Source organism: Arvicanthis niloticus, chromosome 4 (assembly GCF_011762505.2).
Source record: "Arvicanthis niloticus isolate mArvNil1 chromosome 4, mArvNil1.pat.X, whole genome shotgun sequence".
NCBI lineage: Eukaryota > Metazoa > Chordata > Mammalia > Rodentia > Muridae > Arvicanthis > Arvicanthis niloticus.
Genome location: NC_047661.1, coordinates 96,595,834 through 96,611,389, shown reverse-complemented (window position 1 = coordinate 96,611,389; position 15,556 = coordinate 96,595,834). Strand labels below are relative to the sequence as shown.

At 35.9% G+C, this 15,556-nt stretch overlaps 1 protein-coding gene across 4 annotated transcripts in view; it reads right to left on the bottom strand.

Moving 5' to 3' along the window:
* The window catches only part of Dpyd (dihydropyrimidine dehydrogenase), an 831,933-nt gene that overhangs the window by 655,136 nt on the left and 161,241 nt on the right, over window positions 1-15,556 (bottom strand). For all 4 annotated transcript variants that reach the window (XM_034501414.2, XM_076933188.1, XM_076933187.1 and 1 more), the window contains one exon: window positions 3,200-3,287. In XM_034501414.2, coding sequence (XP_034357305.1) covers window positions 3,200-3,287 — 88 coding nt within the window. The remainder of the gene's footprint in view (window positions 1-3,199; window positions 3,288-15,556) is intronic.

Below are 15,556 nucleotides of genomic sequence, written 5' to 3'. Positions count from 1 at the left end.
GGAATGCCTCATCTGGCATCAGTGAGAGGGAAAGCACTTGGTCCTGTTACAACTTGATGCCCCAGAGAAGGTGGACAAGGTGGGAGTGGGTGGGTGAGGTGCCTCTTAGAGGCAAAAAGAAGGGAGACAAGGTGAGGGGTTCAAGGAGGAGAGACCAGCAGGAAAGAGGATAATATTTGAAATATAAACAAAATTATTAATAAAAATAAAAAGATTAACACCAATGTCTATTAATTCTGAGATAAATGTATGATTTGTTGTTTAGAAACTTTTAACATGTTTTACTAAAATACAATTTTTAATATATATATATATATATATATATATATATATATATATGCTTAATCCTCAGATTATGCTTGATTTAAAAAATACTAACAGCAAGAAATGCATTTTGAGGTGCTTCAAGAAAACTAATGATGAAGCTACTTCTCATCCAAAGCAATACAAAGCCTTTTATAGAAACATGCATTAATAAGAGACTTTACAAAAGTTTTGTCACAGGTTCAAATAAAAAGCAGAATAAAAAGTATATCATTAGGTATTCAAGTAAATGAGCAGACAAAACAGATGGTATAAACAGACTCTTAGCAGCTCTGGAGAGTGGAAGACAGAGAAGGAAAGTAAATATTTTACCTATAGTTGGTACAGTATAGTTTGAGAAATCAAATAAACATTGGCACATTATAACTAAGTTTAAAAGAAATCTTAGAAATCTTAGATGCCCAGTATCTGGAAGGTCACCTACTGTTGCACCTGGTACAAGAGTTTAGAGATACTGACATAAATATATTCAGAATTGTAGACAATGGCAATGGACTTTGAGAGTCAACAACATAAAGTTTTTTGTTTGTTTTGTTATACATATAACATATATAATTTTTGTTATATATTACATAATTTTGTTATATATACATATACAATATATTATATAAATTTTGTTATATTAAAATATTTGCTGTGTGTGTGTGTGTGTGTGTGTGTGTGTGTGTGTGTGTGTATACATTGCTTTCTTGAAACTGTCTTTCATTGGCTGGCTGAGTAAGCTTCTTTCAATGTCCAGTAAACAAAATATTTATATATTTAAAATTACTGAGTGACCAATTGTGAATTTCTGGGAGTTTTGGATAAATACAGTTAGTTTTATATAGAAATGGGAGAAATCCCAATGGCTGACCATGTATTCAGATATTATTTTCTAGGCACCAAGGAGCAGCTGGTAATTTTTGATTAAAGAAGTAATGCAACTACAGCTTTAGTTTGTGTTAATTATTCCAGAATAGATAATCAACACGTCGTTTGTGAAAGCATGAACCACTTTGCAGTTGAAAATGAAATGCAAATGCAGAAGATGATGCTCTTCCCTCACTCATCTCTGTGGTTGTACATGACACAGATGTCAAACACATGCACGAATACCAAGAGAATGTTTTTCCAGAAATAGAAGTATTCCTTTTAATAGTAATTGCCAGTAAGTTTTCTGTGTGCCTCTGAGTTCTATGCAAGCTGCCTTCACAACACTAGTATACCAATAACTCTATAAGAAAGATGAGATGTTCCTAATTTGCATGTGTGTGTGTGTGTGTGTGTGTTTGTGTCTCTGTGTGTGCATGCACACATTTATGTAAGTGCAGAAGGGTGTGTGTATGCCACAGCTTGCTTGCTAAAGGTCAAATGTCAATCTTTGGTCTGAGTCATGACTTTCTACTTTGTTTGCTACAGAGGCCCTTTTTATCTGCCTCTCAATAAACCAGACTAACTGCCCAAGAGCTCCAATGGTTCTCCAACTTTGTTTTGACTCCCATCTCACGGTAGGAATTGTGGAAGTACAGATGAACTTTATTTCATCCACCTTTGTGTGTGATCTTGGATCTAAACTCAGGTCCTCATGTTTGGACAACAAGTGGATTACTCATTGAGCTATCTCTCAGCCACAAAAAAGTGATTTTTAATTTATACTGAATAATTCTGAGAATCTTTTATCTCATGGACATCATTAAATTTGTCAGTAATTAATAGCTACATAAATTTACAAAAATTTGCAGAGGAGGAGGTGGGAGCAATCAATATTTTATCATTTAACACAACAGTTTCAAAAAGAACAAATTACTTCTCTTCAAAATACAGGACCATGAAATGAGTACTTTAGCAGACCTTTTCCCCACTATGTTTATAGACTGGTTTCGTGCACTCTTCAATAAAGTAAAGCTTCTCTAAGGGAAAACTATCCAGAAATGTAGCCAAGTGTTCACAGTTTGAGGACTGTGAAACGAGTACTTCCAATTGAGAGAGACAATTGCAAACAAAAGGCCTGTGCTAGAGAAACAGAGGAACTGGCTGTGGAGGGACAATAGAGCCGAGTGTAACATTCGAAACCAGAGTTGTAATCCAGTATGTAAGAAAAAAAATTGAGGTATTGGGATAAACTCCAGTGAATCACACAAAGCCCTAACACAACACCCCAACACCCGTGATATCTTTTTCCCAAAGAGGCACAAGGCTCACTGAGTCAGGGGATTCAATTACTCTAACCCTATGGTGAACCTCCCTCCTGTGTTGAAGTCCACTGGCAGAGCCGGGTGGAATAGCCTACATTGTACACAGTCAATATATATCTAAACCCCTCAAGATTCGAAGAAAATAAATTTTTACGCTTTTATCATTGTTACAAGTGATTCCTTGGGGATACATCAAAAAAAAAAAATTCAACACTTCAAGTCTTACTAAATATAACCACGAAGGCTAATGCCATGCCCCTACAACCTGCTGATTAACTCAAAACATCTGTAGTGTTTTTATCAATTCTTTGGAAATTTCATGCATGCATACATTGTGTTTGATCATATTCACTTCTATTCCTCTTAATTCCTTAATCACTTTGAGAACTACAATATCTCACTGCCAACTTCATGTTCTGTTTGCTTTTCAAGTCTAATCTATATTTTGTCCCATCTATATAACCTCACAGGTATATGACCATTCACTAGAACATAGTTGACCTATCAATGGTCAATGCCTTAAAGAAGACTCTCCTCCGACAGAAACCATCAACTAGCTTCTTGGCTAAGGGTGGTGCCTTGAGATCTACTCTCATGATGAAATGCTGACTGACTTTATCTTGTGCAAGTCTTGAACAGGAAACTACATCTCCTGTATGTTCATGAGTGCAATGGTTCATGCCCATGAACGCTAAGCTCACCTTGTTGGCAATACTTGTGATGAATGACTTAATGTCAAGAGATGTGGGACAACTCTTCTGACAGGGAGCATCTGCACATTTCAAGCATCTAGGAAAGAGAATGACTGTGTTAACATAATTATAAAGAAAATGACATCATTTTGAATCTGTTATATTAATTTAGACTTAACATTTAATATGCACAACTAAAATTTAAACTTTTAAGCCTGCATTTTTTAAACTGACTCAGTAAATACTTAGTTTCTGTCTTCTAAATATTTATGCCTCTTGAAATATGTGGAATAGTGGCCTTCTGGTATTTAACATCCTGTCTTCTCAGAGCTGTTTCTAGTTTTTAAAGGTACAGTCTGGAGATCCATCAATCACTCTCTTATGGAATCTTAAACCTTTTGACCAACCAATATACTATTTACTATACACAATATTTTAAGACAAAACTTGTATGTCTTATAGACCACAATTTTTTTGCAAGTGCAAAGGAGATATTATAACACAACAGATCTAGTATCTTTATTTTCCCTACTTCATTATGAATTTTCTGCTGTTCTGGATTTCCCTTACTCCCTCTTTCCTCCCCTACTCTCATTTCTCCAGTGACTTTCAGCATATAGTCCACTCACAGAACAAGTTCTATAGCAACTGTTTCAAGAGTAGCCCAGATGCATGCCCTTCAAGAATAAAGTATTTACTTCCCCCAGCTACATTGCACTAAGGGAGAGAAATAAAGTCACAGTCTCTTTGTGAGTGACAGGCCTCATGTAATTAGAGGTGAGTGAGGGGCTTGGAGATGCAAACACCATACCCTAGCATGGAACACTACTCCACAGCAATCTACTGTCTACCCAAATGCACTTCCTCACTTCCCAATTTTAACTCACAATATTCTTCATGGGGGAAAAAAAACTACAAACATTCCTGGAGGTTAGTTTACCTAAGGACCATTTGGGAAGCTGATAGAAGCTTCTGGTATGTACAAGTTACTGGCCTCTGATGTGATATTAATAACCACATTGTGACATAAATAATGTCAGAATACTATTGTGGAACTGATACAGATGCAAACACTGCACCATTCTTCATTTGTATGTGTGAGTGTGTGTATGTGTATGTGTAAGACTGTGTGTATGTTTTTGTGTATATGACCGTGTGCATGTATGTGTGTGTATGAGAGAGAGAGAGAGAGAGAGAGAGAGAGAGAGAGAGAGAGAGAGAGAGAGAGAGAGAGAGATATGCATGGGTTCATTTACTCACTTATTTAATGAACATTTACTGACTCCTTGTGTGATAAATTGAGGTTGTTGACCATGTATATTAGGAGTTTGGTCTTCAGAGAGATGGTACTGGAGGTACTCTAAAACCTCCAACAAACAGATTCTACTGGGAAGATAAATCATTATGGTACTGGTATCAGAAACAATTGATGAGGTCATGTCAGTTCTTGTAGGAGGATACATATAAAAGAACAAGCCTGGATCTTTCCTTGCTTCTCTTTGAGTATCTTTATTGATATGTATTATCTCTCACATGTAGCATCCCTCATAAGGCTCATATGATAACCTCCTTCATGTGATGGGCTTTTAACTTCCAAAATGGTGAACTAAATTAATGTCTTTATTTCACATATAATGTGGTTTTAGTTATTTTATTACAGTTACATAAATGAAAAGAAAACATAGAGAACACAAACATGGGGGTCTTAATATATAGTTAAAAGAAACCGCAGAAATATAAAGAACACTGTAGGTTTCAACAGGATAAATGTAAGATATAGCAAAATACAACCTAATAAGAGACTTTATGTGTGGTTAGTAATACTTGATTCACATTCAGAAAAGATTTGCTGAATCAAATAATACTTAATGCAGACCTGAATGCATTAATGGATGCATTCATTGGTGGATGTCAAGGAATAAAATGCATATTGGCTTGTAAGCATAGGAAAAGAAAAAAAGCGACTCCGGATTAGAAATGGTATATAGCAAGGTTTGAAGAGGAAAGACTACGTCAGCGCAGATAACATAATGAGATTTAGTATAATTTAAAATAAGAGAGGGTGAAAAAAGACATTACTCTGGAGGTACAGCTTCAGAGAGTATACTATTGTCACGTGTGTTCAGAGACCAGAATTCTGTAAAAAATAAATTGTCTAAAACTGAATCCAGCATTGCTCATTGACATAGGAACAAAACCCCTCATTTTTATCCACTTTCAAGTGTAAAGACCTGAGTTCATTTCTTTCAAAAAAACCAATAGCTGTCTCCCTGTCATTCCTATGTATGGCCATCCTCTTCATTGTGTGAAGCAATTTCTCAGAACCTAATTAATATCTTGTTTTTAAATCTGGTCTCTTTTCTATGGCTTATGCCCTTAGCCTTCTCTCTAAATTAAAATTTTCACAATGAGTACTGAAGGCTTTTCATAATCAATTGTCGTCTGTGAAATGCACTCATTAAACCTCTCCCCTGTCATTGCTCTGAATGCCATTGTTAGATCCACATCTGCCATTGTGCTGGATTCCCATCTTCTCATACTTATGCATTCAGGATGCTATTTTTCCCATAAATCACTTTCTCTGAGAACAACAACAAAGGTAACAGTAATAAAAATAATTCCTTAAAAATACATCCTACAAAATACATCACAAAGTCATGGAACAGGAAAATAAGGTTTGACCAATGTTGTCCTTGAACCTAAAGCAAGGTAATACAATATGAGAAGTGCTCTGTAGATAAATAAGGTGGTCATTAATAGGGTTGTTAAAGGCTTTCTACCAAGTAGCAATGCAACACAAGTCAAAATACTAGCAAAATAATAAAGTTCTCTAATACTTTGTCACCTTATATATTACATAGACAGTTTAAAAGTACTTGTCATTTTATAATTAGTTAAGATATATATTCATATGTATGCTAAACACACACACACACACACACACACATTTTAAAAAAGGAAGACAGGAAGAGAGAAAGGCAGGTTGCCAGGCAGGCAGGTAAGCAGGAAGGAGGAAGGAAGGAAGGAAGAAAGGAAGGAAGGAAAGAAGGAAGGAAGGAAAGAAGGAAGGAAGGAAAGAAGGAAGGAAGGGTACCAGACAGCCAGACAGAGACAACATCATAAAGATTCTAGTTATCTCTAAACATCTTTTCTGCATTTTTTCTTTCAAGCATCCAAGTCTACTTATAATGCATAACTAAAAATGAACTTTAAAAACCAGCAGATATGAGTGAACTGAATTAAGATACAGCATGTTTCCCTGTCCTTCCCGAGAAATCTTAAATTCAACATAAACAGACTCACTTAACAGCATTGACAATGTAAGGATTTTCATTGTGGTTATTAAGCCTCTTTACCAAATAATTTTCCCTTTATTGTTGAGCTAGTTCACAAATAACAGCTGTTGGAAATGTCAGATGTTAATGAGGCAGGGCAATGCAAACCAGAGTTGTAGCATTCTCTTTTTTTCTTTTGGTGCCATGAATATGCCAGAATGGGCAGATTCTGATAATAATACCATCTTGCAATTCTCTAAGCGCTCTGCAGACTAAAGTGCATCAGGTTGCCATTAATCCCACTTATCACTCTGACAGCTCAGTAATTACACTACTGCTATAGCCAGGTAGTCCTAATAAAATATCAACCACTGTACTGGAATGCATACTGGTGAGATGTTTTATTAAACTTGGGGAGGGGGGAATCATCAAGTGACATTATTGTTGACCTATTTTTCTATTTCACAATAAATTATCCTTTGACAATGCCATAATAGATATTACAGAATATATTTACTGTACCAAATCGGAAAGGTTCTGAATGGTAATGATGTAGGCAAATGATGTAAATAAAATAGCAGAGATGTATGCCCAGATGTTATTTCCTAAATTGCTCTAAATGATTGATGCCAGGAAAGAAATCAGAGACACAGTACTTAAGGGGATATGTCAACAATTATGGTAAACCACAGTGCTCAGTAAATTGTTCCTCAGAAGTAACATTTCAATTACAGTTGTTTGTATCTTCAGTCATTTAAGGACCCTATTCTTGCACAGTTACTGTGTTATAATAAGGTTTATTTTAAAATCCACTCTAAGGTGCAAAAGTTAGTTGAGATAAATAATTATGTAATATTTTTAGTCTGCAGATAATTAAATTCATACTAAACTTGTATACTAGATTATCTTTTAAAGTAGTGAGGCATCATATATTTTTCTGCCAACAAACATTCTATTTTCCTATTTAGCACAGAGCGTAACAATGGATTTCATTAAAAGGAATATGTGGAATGCTTAATAAATGTTAATCTTTTGTGATTAAGGGGATTTTCAAAAGGCACGTGGAAAGTTTCACTCTGTTACTTAAGGGACAAAGCTATTCTAGAAATATTTATTTGAGATCTTTCTGCAGGGAAATCAGACAGGAGGAGTATGCGTCATTTCACTCAGAATAAATAAGGAAGTAGCATTTTAGTCTTCACAGTTTTTAGCGAAAAGATACTTCCTTCTACTAATAAGCATTCACAACAGCTGAAACTTTAAACTATGCTTCTTAAAGAACTGCCTATTTGAAAAGCTACATGACAAGAAATGCATACTCACCTATATGCACACACATTTACACACATCTACCGAAAAATTTTGACCTCATTATATACTCTCTTAGTTTTGCTAAGCTTCAATTTAATGAAGCTTTCAATGTTTTATGTGTAACCCACATTAAACCTTACTAATATAATTGGTCAAATCAGTATTCATATAAACATTCTAATACTTTTCTAACATTGATATTGTAGTTCTTTAGGTCTTTGATGTTAGTTCATCATTTGGAAGAAATATTAATCAAGACACAGTAGATAGTATGTGTCTTAGCTTCCCCTCTCTCTAATCACTAAACAGACATATATGCTTGTGTTATTTACTAATGATGAAATATTTCTACTTTAATATATATGCGCACACAAACATACACACATACATATATAGATAGGGGACTTGTCTTTCTGGTGAAGGTATATCTAGCACTGATACTGAATGTTTCCAACACTCTTTTTGGCCCAGTTTGAATATTCATGATACTCAGTTAAAAGCTATGGTGACATCATAAAAAATAACTTTATTTATTTATTTTTTCATTGAAAATATATTCTTCTCTCAATACACCTGAACCCCAGTTTCCTCTCCTTTTGACTCCCCTCTCCTCTAAATCCTCTACCTCACCATTTCTTCTCAAAGAAAGAGAGGCCTACAAGAGATGTCAATCAAACAGGACAAAACAAAATACATCAAAGCAACACAAGAGCTCTCATGTTGAGACTGGATTTAGTGTTAGGTGTCGCTGTGTCTTTATACCCCACTTTTAATTTCCGTGGTTTTAGTCTTTTAATAACTATTTACATATAAAAGTTACTGCCAAACATAATCTTTAATTTTAAAGATTTATAATAACATGAAACATATTATTAAATATTTGCATATTAGGACTCTCTTTCAAATAAAAGTTCTTTTGAACAATTCAAAACAGAAAAATTTAGATGAGTTTATAATTCATACAAAACTGATGCTCAAACAATTCAGTGAATGATAATGACAATCATCTTGATAATAAACTGTAATTTATTATTTTCCCTCCCATTTTTATAATACATAAGAAAACTGTAAATTTTTTTAAGGACCGAAGGCTTAAAATAAATTAATATAAGAAAGGATAAATAATTCTAAAGGTCTTTAGAAATGCCATATGAAAATCTATTACTATAGAAGTAATTATATACATACATAAAAGATTTTAAATGAAACCATCAAATAATAGGGGTCACAAAATCTGAATAAAACATTAGATGCTACCAAATGACCCCCCCCCCAAGTATAACTTATTGAGTTGTTGGACTATAAGGTCCTACAGACAACCCAGAAACCTACAGGCTCTTGCCAAAGCCATTGGTAATCCTTTACAACTTGATCATAAATCCTTACTGAAGAAGACACAACATAGGTATGGCATAGAATATGGAGAAATCTAGCCATTAGACAACTTAAAGTCCACTCCTACTGGCTAGCATTAAAAATGCTAGAAGCTATACACACTACTGGAATATAATAATAATCACTAATCTCACCTGGTTCAAACCCTGACAGCTATAATAACAGCCTGCTTGGAAGAAATGGCCACTGGAGCCATCATGGCACAAAAGTTAGAGGAGGAACAAACTACTGTTTGGGTGGGAGATTTAGGGATCACTCCATGAGATGGAATTCATATCTCATCTTGTTAAAACGCAAAACAAAAACAACAAAAACAAGTCCATGGATGAGATAGATCAATTAAAGACCACAGGAAAGAAAGCTACTACTTCTATTTTTGCTAAATTAGCATGCCAATAACACATCTCCTAAAGACTTATGGCTATATCTATAAATCAGTGCATCATGCAAGAAGCTTCTTACAGTAGACGGCTATGACTATAGAGACCTGTAGCTTGAAAGTAGTTGGGAATGATAGAATTAGAAGGGATGCCTTTATCCCTTATTACTATCCACAATGTTCAGTGATATGAATGGGAAAGGTGAAGAAGATTTTAAGAGCCAAATTTAGTGGAAGAGTTTTAAGGAACTAGGATTTCCCATACGGAACATGAGAGATGTACATATGAACTCACCAATTCTATGACACCTGCATAAGACCTGTACAAGTTCAAGCCAGAAAACATCCTAGCAGGGAAGGGGAAGAAGGTTCAAAGTCCTATCCCAAGCCAAGAGGCTAGTCACAAACACACACACACAGGTACGCATGTGCGCCACACACACACACAAAACTGCTGCCAAAAGGAACATTTTTCCCTCAATGGAGTAGCATGGGCTATATTAATTAAACTCCACTGTAGACACCATCCTCAGAGTTAGTTAGCAAACACAAACCAGATTCTTTGTTTTTAATGCCTTTTTTCTCTTTTGTTTGGTTTTTGATTTAAAGAGAAAGAAAAACATGAAGGTGGGTTGAAAGAAAGGAAGGGAAGATCTGGGAGTAATTGTAGAAGAGTAAAGACTATTGTTAAATGTATGAAGCCCTGAACATATACAGCAGAGGACTGCCTAGTCTGGCCTCAGTGAAAGAAAAGCCTAACCCTCAAGAGACTTGAGGGCCAAGAGAGTGGAGAGATCTGGTAGGGTGCAGATGGGGAGGGGCATCCTCTTGGAGACCCGGGAAAGAGGAATGGGATGAGAAATGGAGGAGGAATGGCAGGGGAACAACAACTGGACTGATTTAATAATAATGATGATGACTGATTTAATAATAATGATGATGATGTCTGAAATTCTCAAAGAAAATTAAAGCAAGTATTAAAAAATGGCTTAAGACGTATCTCAACCCTTCACAGAAGCTTCTATATAGAGTAGATGATAATCAATACAGAGAAAACCAACGAGCCAAGGTACAGAGAATGAGTTGTATGCTTCTCAGCCCTAAATGAAGTATATATTCCACACTTCCTCCTTGAAGTGCCCAGGGGTCATTGTGTAAGACTATAAGTGCCAGTGAATTACTAGGAAGAAACCTTATCTCTTGGACATAGCTCTTGCACATAGGAATCCACAGAGATTACAGCAGCAGACATAAGACACAAGCCAGGCTCAATCCCAACATTGAAAGGAAAATTGGACACAAAAACTGACCCCCTAACTAAGGAACTATTGACAGTTGTTGCTTTCTGGAAGGGTCACTTTTCTCTAAAGTAGTCAACTTGGTAATTCAACCATATTCCAGTGAAAGGCCATAAATCCAAGAATTTGGGCAGTGAAAATTAACTTTGATAAAGAGATAAAAACTGAACATAAAGTTGGGGAGGACAGAAAGTGAAAGTGAATGTGAGAATAATTAGGGGAGGGAGGGAAGTATAATCAAAACATATGTGAAATTCTGAAAAAAATCTAATTAAAACGTTTTAAATGTTTATATTTCTACATATTTTAAAATAAATGAACTTATGTTAAAATCAACATTTTAAAATTTTTCTGTATCATGTGTTTCATATAAACAATATAGTACTATCTACTACTATACTACTATACTACTAATAATATACTAGGTGTACTATACACCCTTGCATTGATGTAAACACCTCAGAGACCAGTGGCCATATGGAGGAGTTAGAGAAAGGACTAAAGGAGCTGAGGGGGGTTACAACCCCATAGAAAGAACAACAATATCAACCAACCAGACCCCCAGAGCTCGAAGGAACTAAACCATCAACCAAAGAGTACACATGGAGCAACCCATGATTCGAGTTGCATATTGTAGCAGACGATGGCCTTGTTAGGCATCAATAGAAAAAGAGGTCCTTGGTCCTGTGAAGGCTCATTGCCCCAGTGTACATGAATGCCAGGGCAGGAGGCAGGGCCGGAGTAGGTAGGTGGGTGGGGGAACACCCTCATAGAAATGGGGGGTGGGGGGAATGGAGGATGGAATAAGGGGTTTACAGGGGCCTGGGGAAGAACGGGAAAGGGGGTTAAAAAAGAAAAAAAAGTTCAAGAAGGAGTATATGAGAGGTTTTGGAGAGAAGGGAAAGTGTTAAATGATATAATTATATCATAAAAGAAATAAACCCAGGAAAAAAAAAAGAAAGAACTTGTAAGGCATAGTTAGTTAGCCTTTTCCAACAAGGGATGTCACATCTAAACAGGAAAGCCAGTTAGAATTTTCAAAAGTAGCATGTTGGGCTGGTGAAAACAGTCAGCATTGAAAATTCTTGTCATTTAAGCATGAGGACCTGAGTTTAGTGCCCAAAACCCATACAAAAATAAAAGCCAAATGCAGTGGTGTTTATTTGTACATCCAGCACTGAGGTGGCAGAAATGAGTGAATCCCTAAATCCACTCAATAATCAATCTAGCCTACTTAGTGAGTCCCAAGTTTTAATGAGAGTTTGTGTCAAAGAACAAAGCAGACAACTGGAATACCACCTGAGGTAAATATACCACATAAAGATGTTTAAGAAATGATTATTTATTTATTTATTTATTTATTTATTTATTTATATTTTACTTTAAACCTGGATTGCTGCCCTGTACCTCCTTCCACAATCCCTCCTCCCACCCCTCCACTTCTCCTTTGAGAGGGTAGACCACTGCCCCCGTACCCCATCTCTAATCCTGGCACATCAAAGCGCATCCTATTCTACTGAGGCCAGACAACACAGTTAGCAGAACTTATTTCATCAATAGGCAACAAGTTTAGAGACAGCCCTACTCCAGTTGTTGGGGGACCTATAAGAAGACTCAGCTGTACTTCTGTTACATATATATGGGGGCCATATGTACAGCCGATGTATGCTCTCTGTTGGTGGCTCAGGCTTGGTGGTGGAGAGCCTCTAAGGGTCCAGGTTGGTTGAGTCTGTTAGTCTTCCTGTAAGGTTCCTATCCCTTTTGGAGTCCTCAATCCTCCCCGCAACTCGTCCATAAGAGTCCCCAAGCTCCATCCAAAAACTAAGAATAGTTCTATCTCAAGATCCAGCTATACTACACTTACGCATATACCCAGAAGATGGTCCATCATCCCACAAAGACACTTGCTCAACTAGAAACAACCTAGATTTCCCACAACTGAAGAATGGATAAAGAAAATATGGTACATATACACACTGAAATACTATTCAGCTATGAAAACAAAAACATTGTAATTTTTTCAGGCAAATGGATGGAACTTGTAAATATCATGCTGAATGAGGTAACCTGGGCCCAAAAGGATATACATAGTATGTACTCACTTATAAGTGGATATTAGCCATAAAGAACTGGATACCTACACTACAATCCACAGACCCAAAGAAGCTAAATGAGAAGAAATGCCCAAGCAAGGATGCTTGAATCTCACTTAGAAGAGGGGAATAAAATAGTCATAAGATGCAAATGTAGCGAAGGAACTAGGTGAGAAAGGAGGTGGGAAACAGAACAGAGGGTTTGGGATCAGGTGTGGGGAGATTCAGGAGACTCTCAGGGTCTTCATTCTTGACTTTCTCAGCCAACTTGACATGTTTCTCCTTCCCCATGAGGACTGACTCCACAGCTGTGAACTCCAGATTGGGTACTCTTATCCAGTTTGACCTGGTCTACAGCCTAGTCTAGTATACCATTATCTCTTTTCTACAGGGGTTCTTAAAATAGCCAATAATTGCAAGGAAATTGGAACGTTTTAAATTATACTGCAATAAACTCATGAGAATCCTAGTAATTTTTATTTAACACAGTTTAAATATATCTATTTTAAAAATCTGCAAAGGAAAATTTTTGGCCCTAATACTTACATATCAAAGTATTATTGTTTGCCAAGCATTCTCTCTCTCTCTCTCTCTCTCTCTCTCTCTCTATATATATATATATATATATATATATATATATATATGCTAAGAAGAGCAATATTTCCTCTAGAAATAATAGAACTTACAAGAGTACTAAATCATCCATAGTAGATAAAATTTAACTAAAATTTCTATACTCTAGACTAATCCTAAATTCTTTGTGCCCCTTTAAACACTTGTCACACCATCCATTATAGTGAAAGGAAGCTTAAAAACTAATTCTCATTAAAGCTATTGAGAATAAGGAAGAGGAAAGGAGATGGAAGAAGAAAACAATGAAGAGTGGGAAGGAAAGTAAGAAGAAGATATGATAACAAAGAAGACAAAAGAAGAGGAGGAGATGGAAGGGAATGATAACAATGACATCAAGGAGGAAATTGAGGAAAACCTAAGTTTTGCAAGAAAATTATTATTCATAATATCATATCTTAGAAGTCTAATGTCTGAGTCCCTAATGTCATTGCACTTGAAGAAATTTTAGAAATTCCCAAAAATTAATTAATGTGAGTTAAAAGTAAATAATTATACATATGTTTAATATTTTCAATTTGAGTTATGTCTTAAGTTGGGACCAAGGTTTCAGGCAATATGATTGCTTGGTAAATGAGCTAATATAAAAATAATCTGTTGATTAAGGTAAAATTTTGATAAAAATTTTACCTCAGTCCCCAAGAACAAAATATTCATAGATAATATCTTTAAAACAGTCATTAAAGTTAGCTGCTTACAACTCAGTGTGATTTAAACTCTGAAAAAGGAAATAAAAAGCTATCAACACATAATATATGTTTGTGTAAATATAGAAATTTTCATCCACTCTGTTCTTAATGAAATGTATTTCAACACTGAAATCACATTTAGGAAAGCCAAATGAAGAACCTGAGTAAGGGTATTAGACTTGAATACGTTTGTGGTTCATGCGACCTTAACACATCATTTCCATTGTTTCCCCCTTCTTTCTGTCTTTGGCCCTTCCCTCCTTCAACCAAGAAGAGCATTCTGACTATTTTTATCAAGGTATTTCTAGAAGCACCGAATGCTTTGGTGAATAAAACACCTATTCTTCCTTCCAGAAGATCATAGTGGAGAAAGCATACAAATACCTGCTTATCTTTCGATGCTACAAAGATGCAATGATGATGAGCAAAGAGACTTAAAGTGTATTTACTTGGTACAAGTATGGAGTTGCACTGTCTCTATTAGCTTCAATGAGCATGATAAAGGTAATCAGTCAATCATTGCTTGTTAGCATTTATTAAAGGAATGATCAGAACCTGATTTGTTTCTTCACAGCATGTGTGTGCATTTGTGTGTGTGTGAATTTGCACATACATGCATTATGTATGGACATGCATGATGGAGAAGCTATTCATAGAATATTATACTTAAAGTGATAAAGAATGTAAGGAACTGTCCTACTGAACGAAGTACAAAGCATTTGGAATAGGCTTCTTCATGGTCTTGGGTCCCTCCACTTCCCTGTGTCTTCTTATTTCTTCACTAGGCAGCAGCATCTTCATTCAGATAGACTGGATCAGAGGAGCATAGGGTTTGTTCTTCCCCTATTTTAAAGTGCTCTGGCCTGGTGAGTCATGTGATTCCAAGTGACAGAACCCATAGGATCCTGCTTTTGAGGTTCTCCCATCTGCAGTATAAATGAGGATCGAACAGCCAAGGCAACACCAGTCTCTAGGCATCCCGGAGAACCTGGTTAACAATTAATCTTAGATGTCTTCTGACTATTTCTCTTCTCATATTTAGTCTTGCCATATGTCACATACTAATCTCTTCTGTCTTATTGGATGCAGACATGTTGGTAAGTCTTATACACTACACCTGTTTGAGAGCAATCTTATCCAATACTACACCTGTTTGAGAGCAATCTTATCCAATACTTTTCATTCACCGATCTAGCTACCACTCATCTTATTTTTCAATTGCTCTGTATTTATCTGTATGCAACATTGAATACAACACAGGAATGTAGGTGGCAATGCAGCCCAACGAATGCAGTA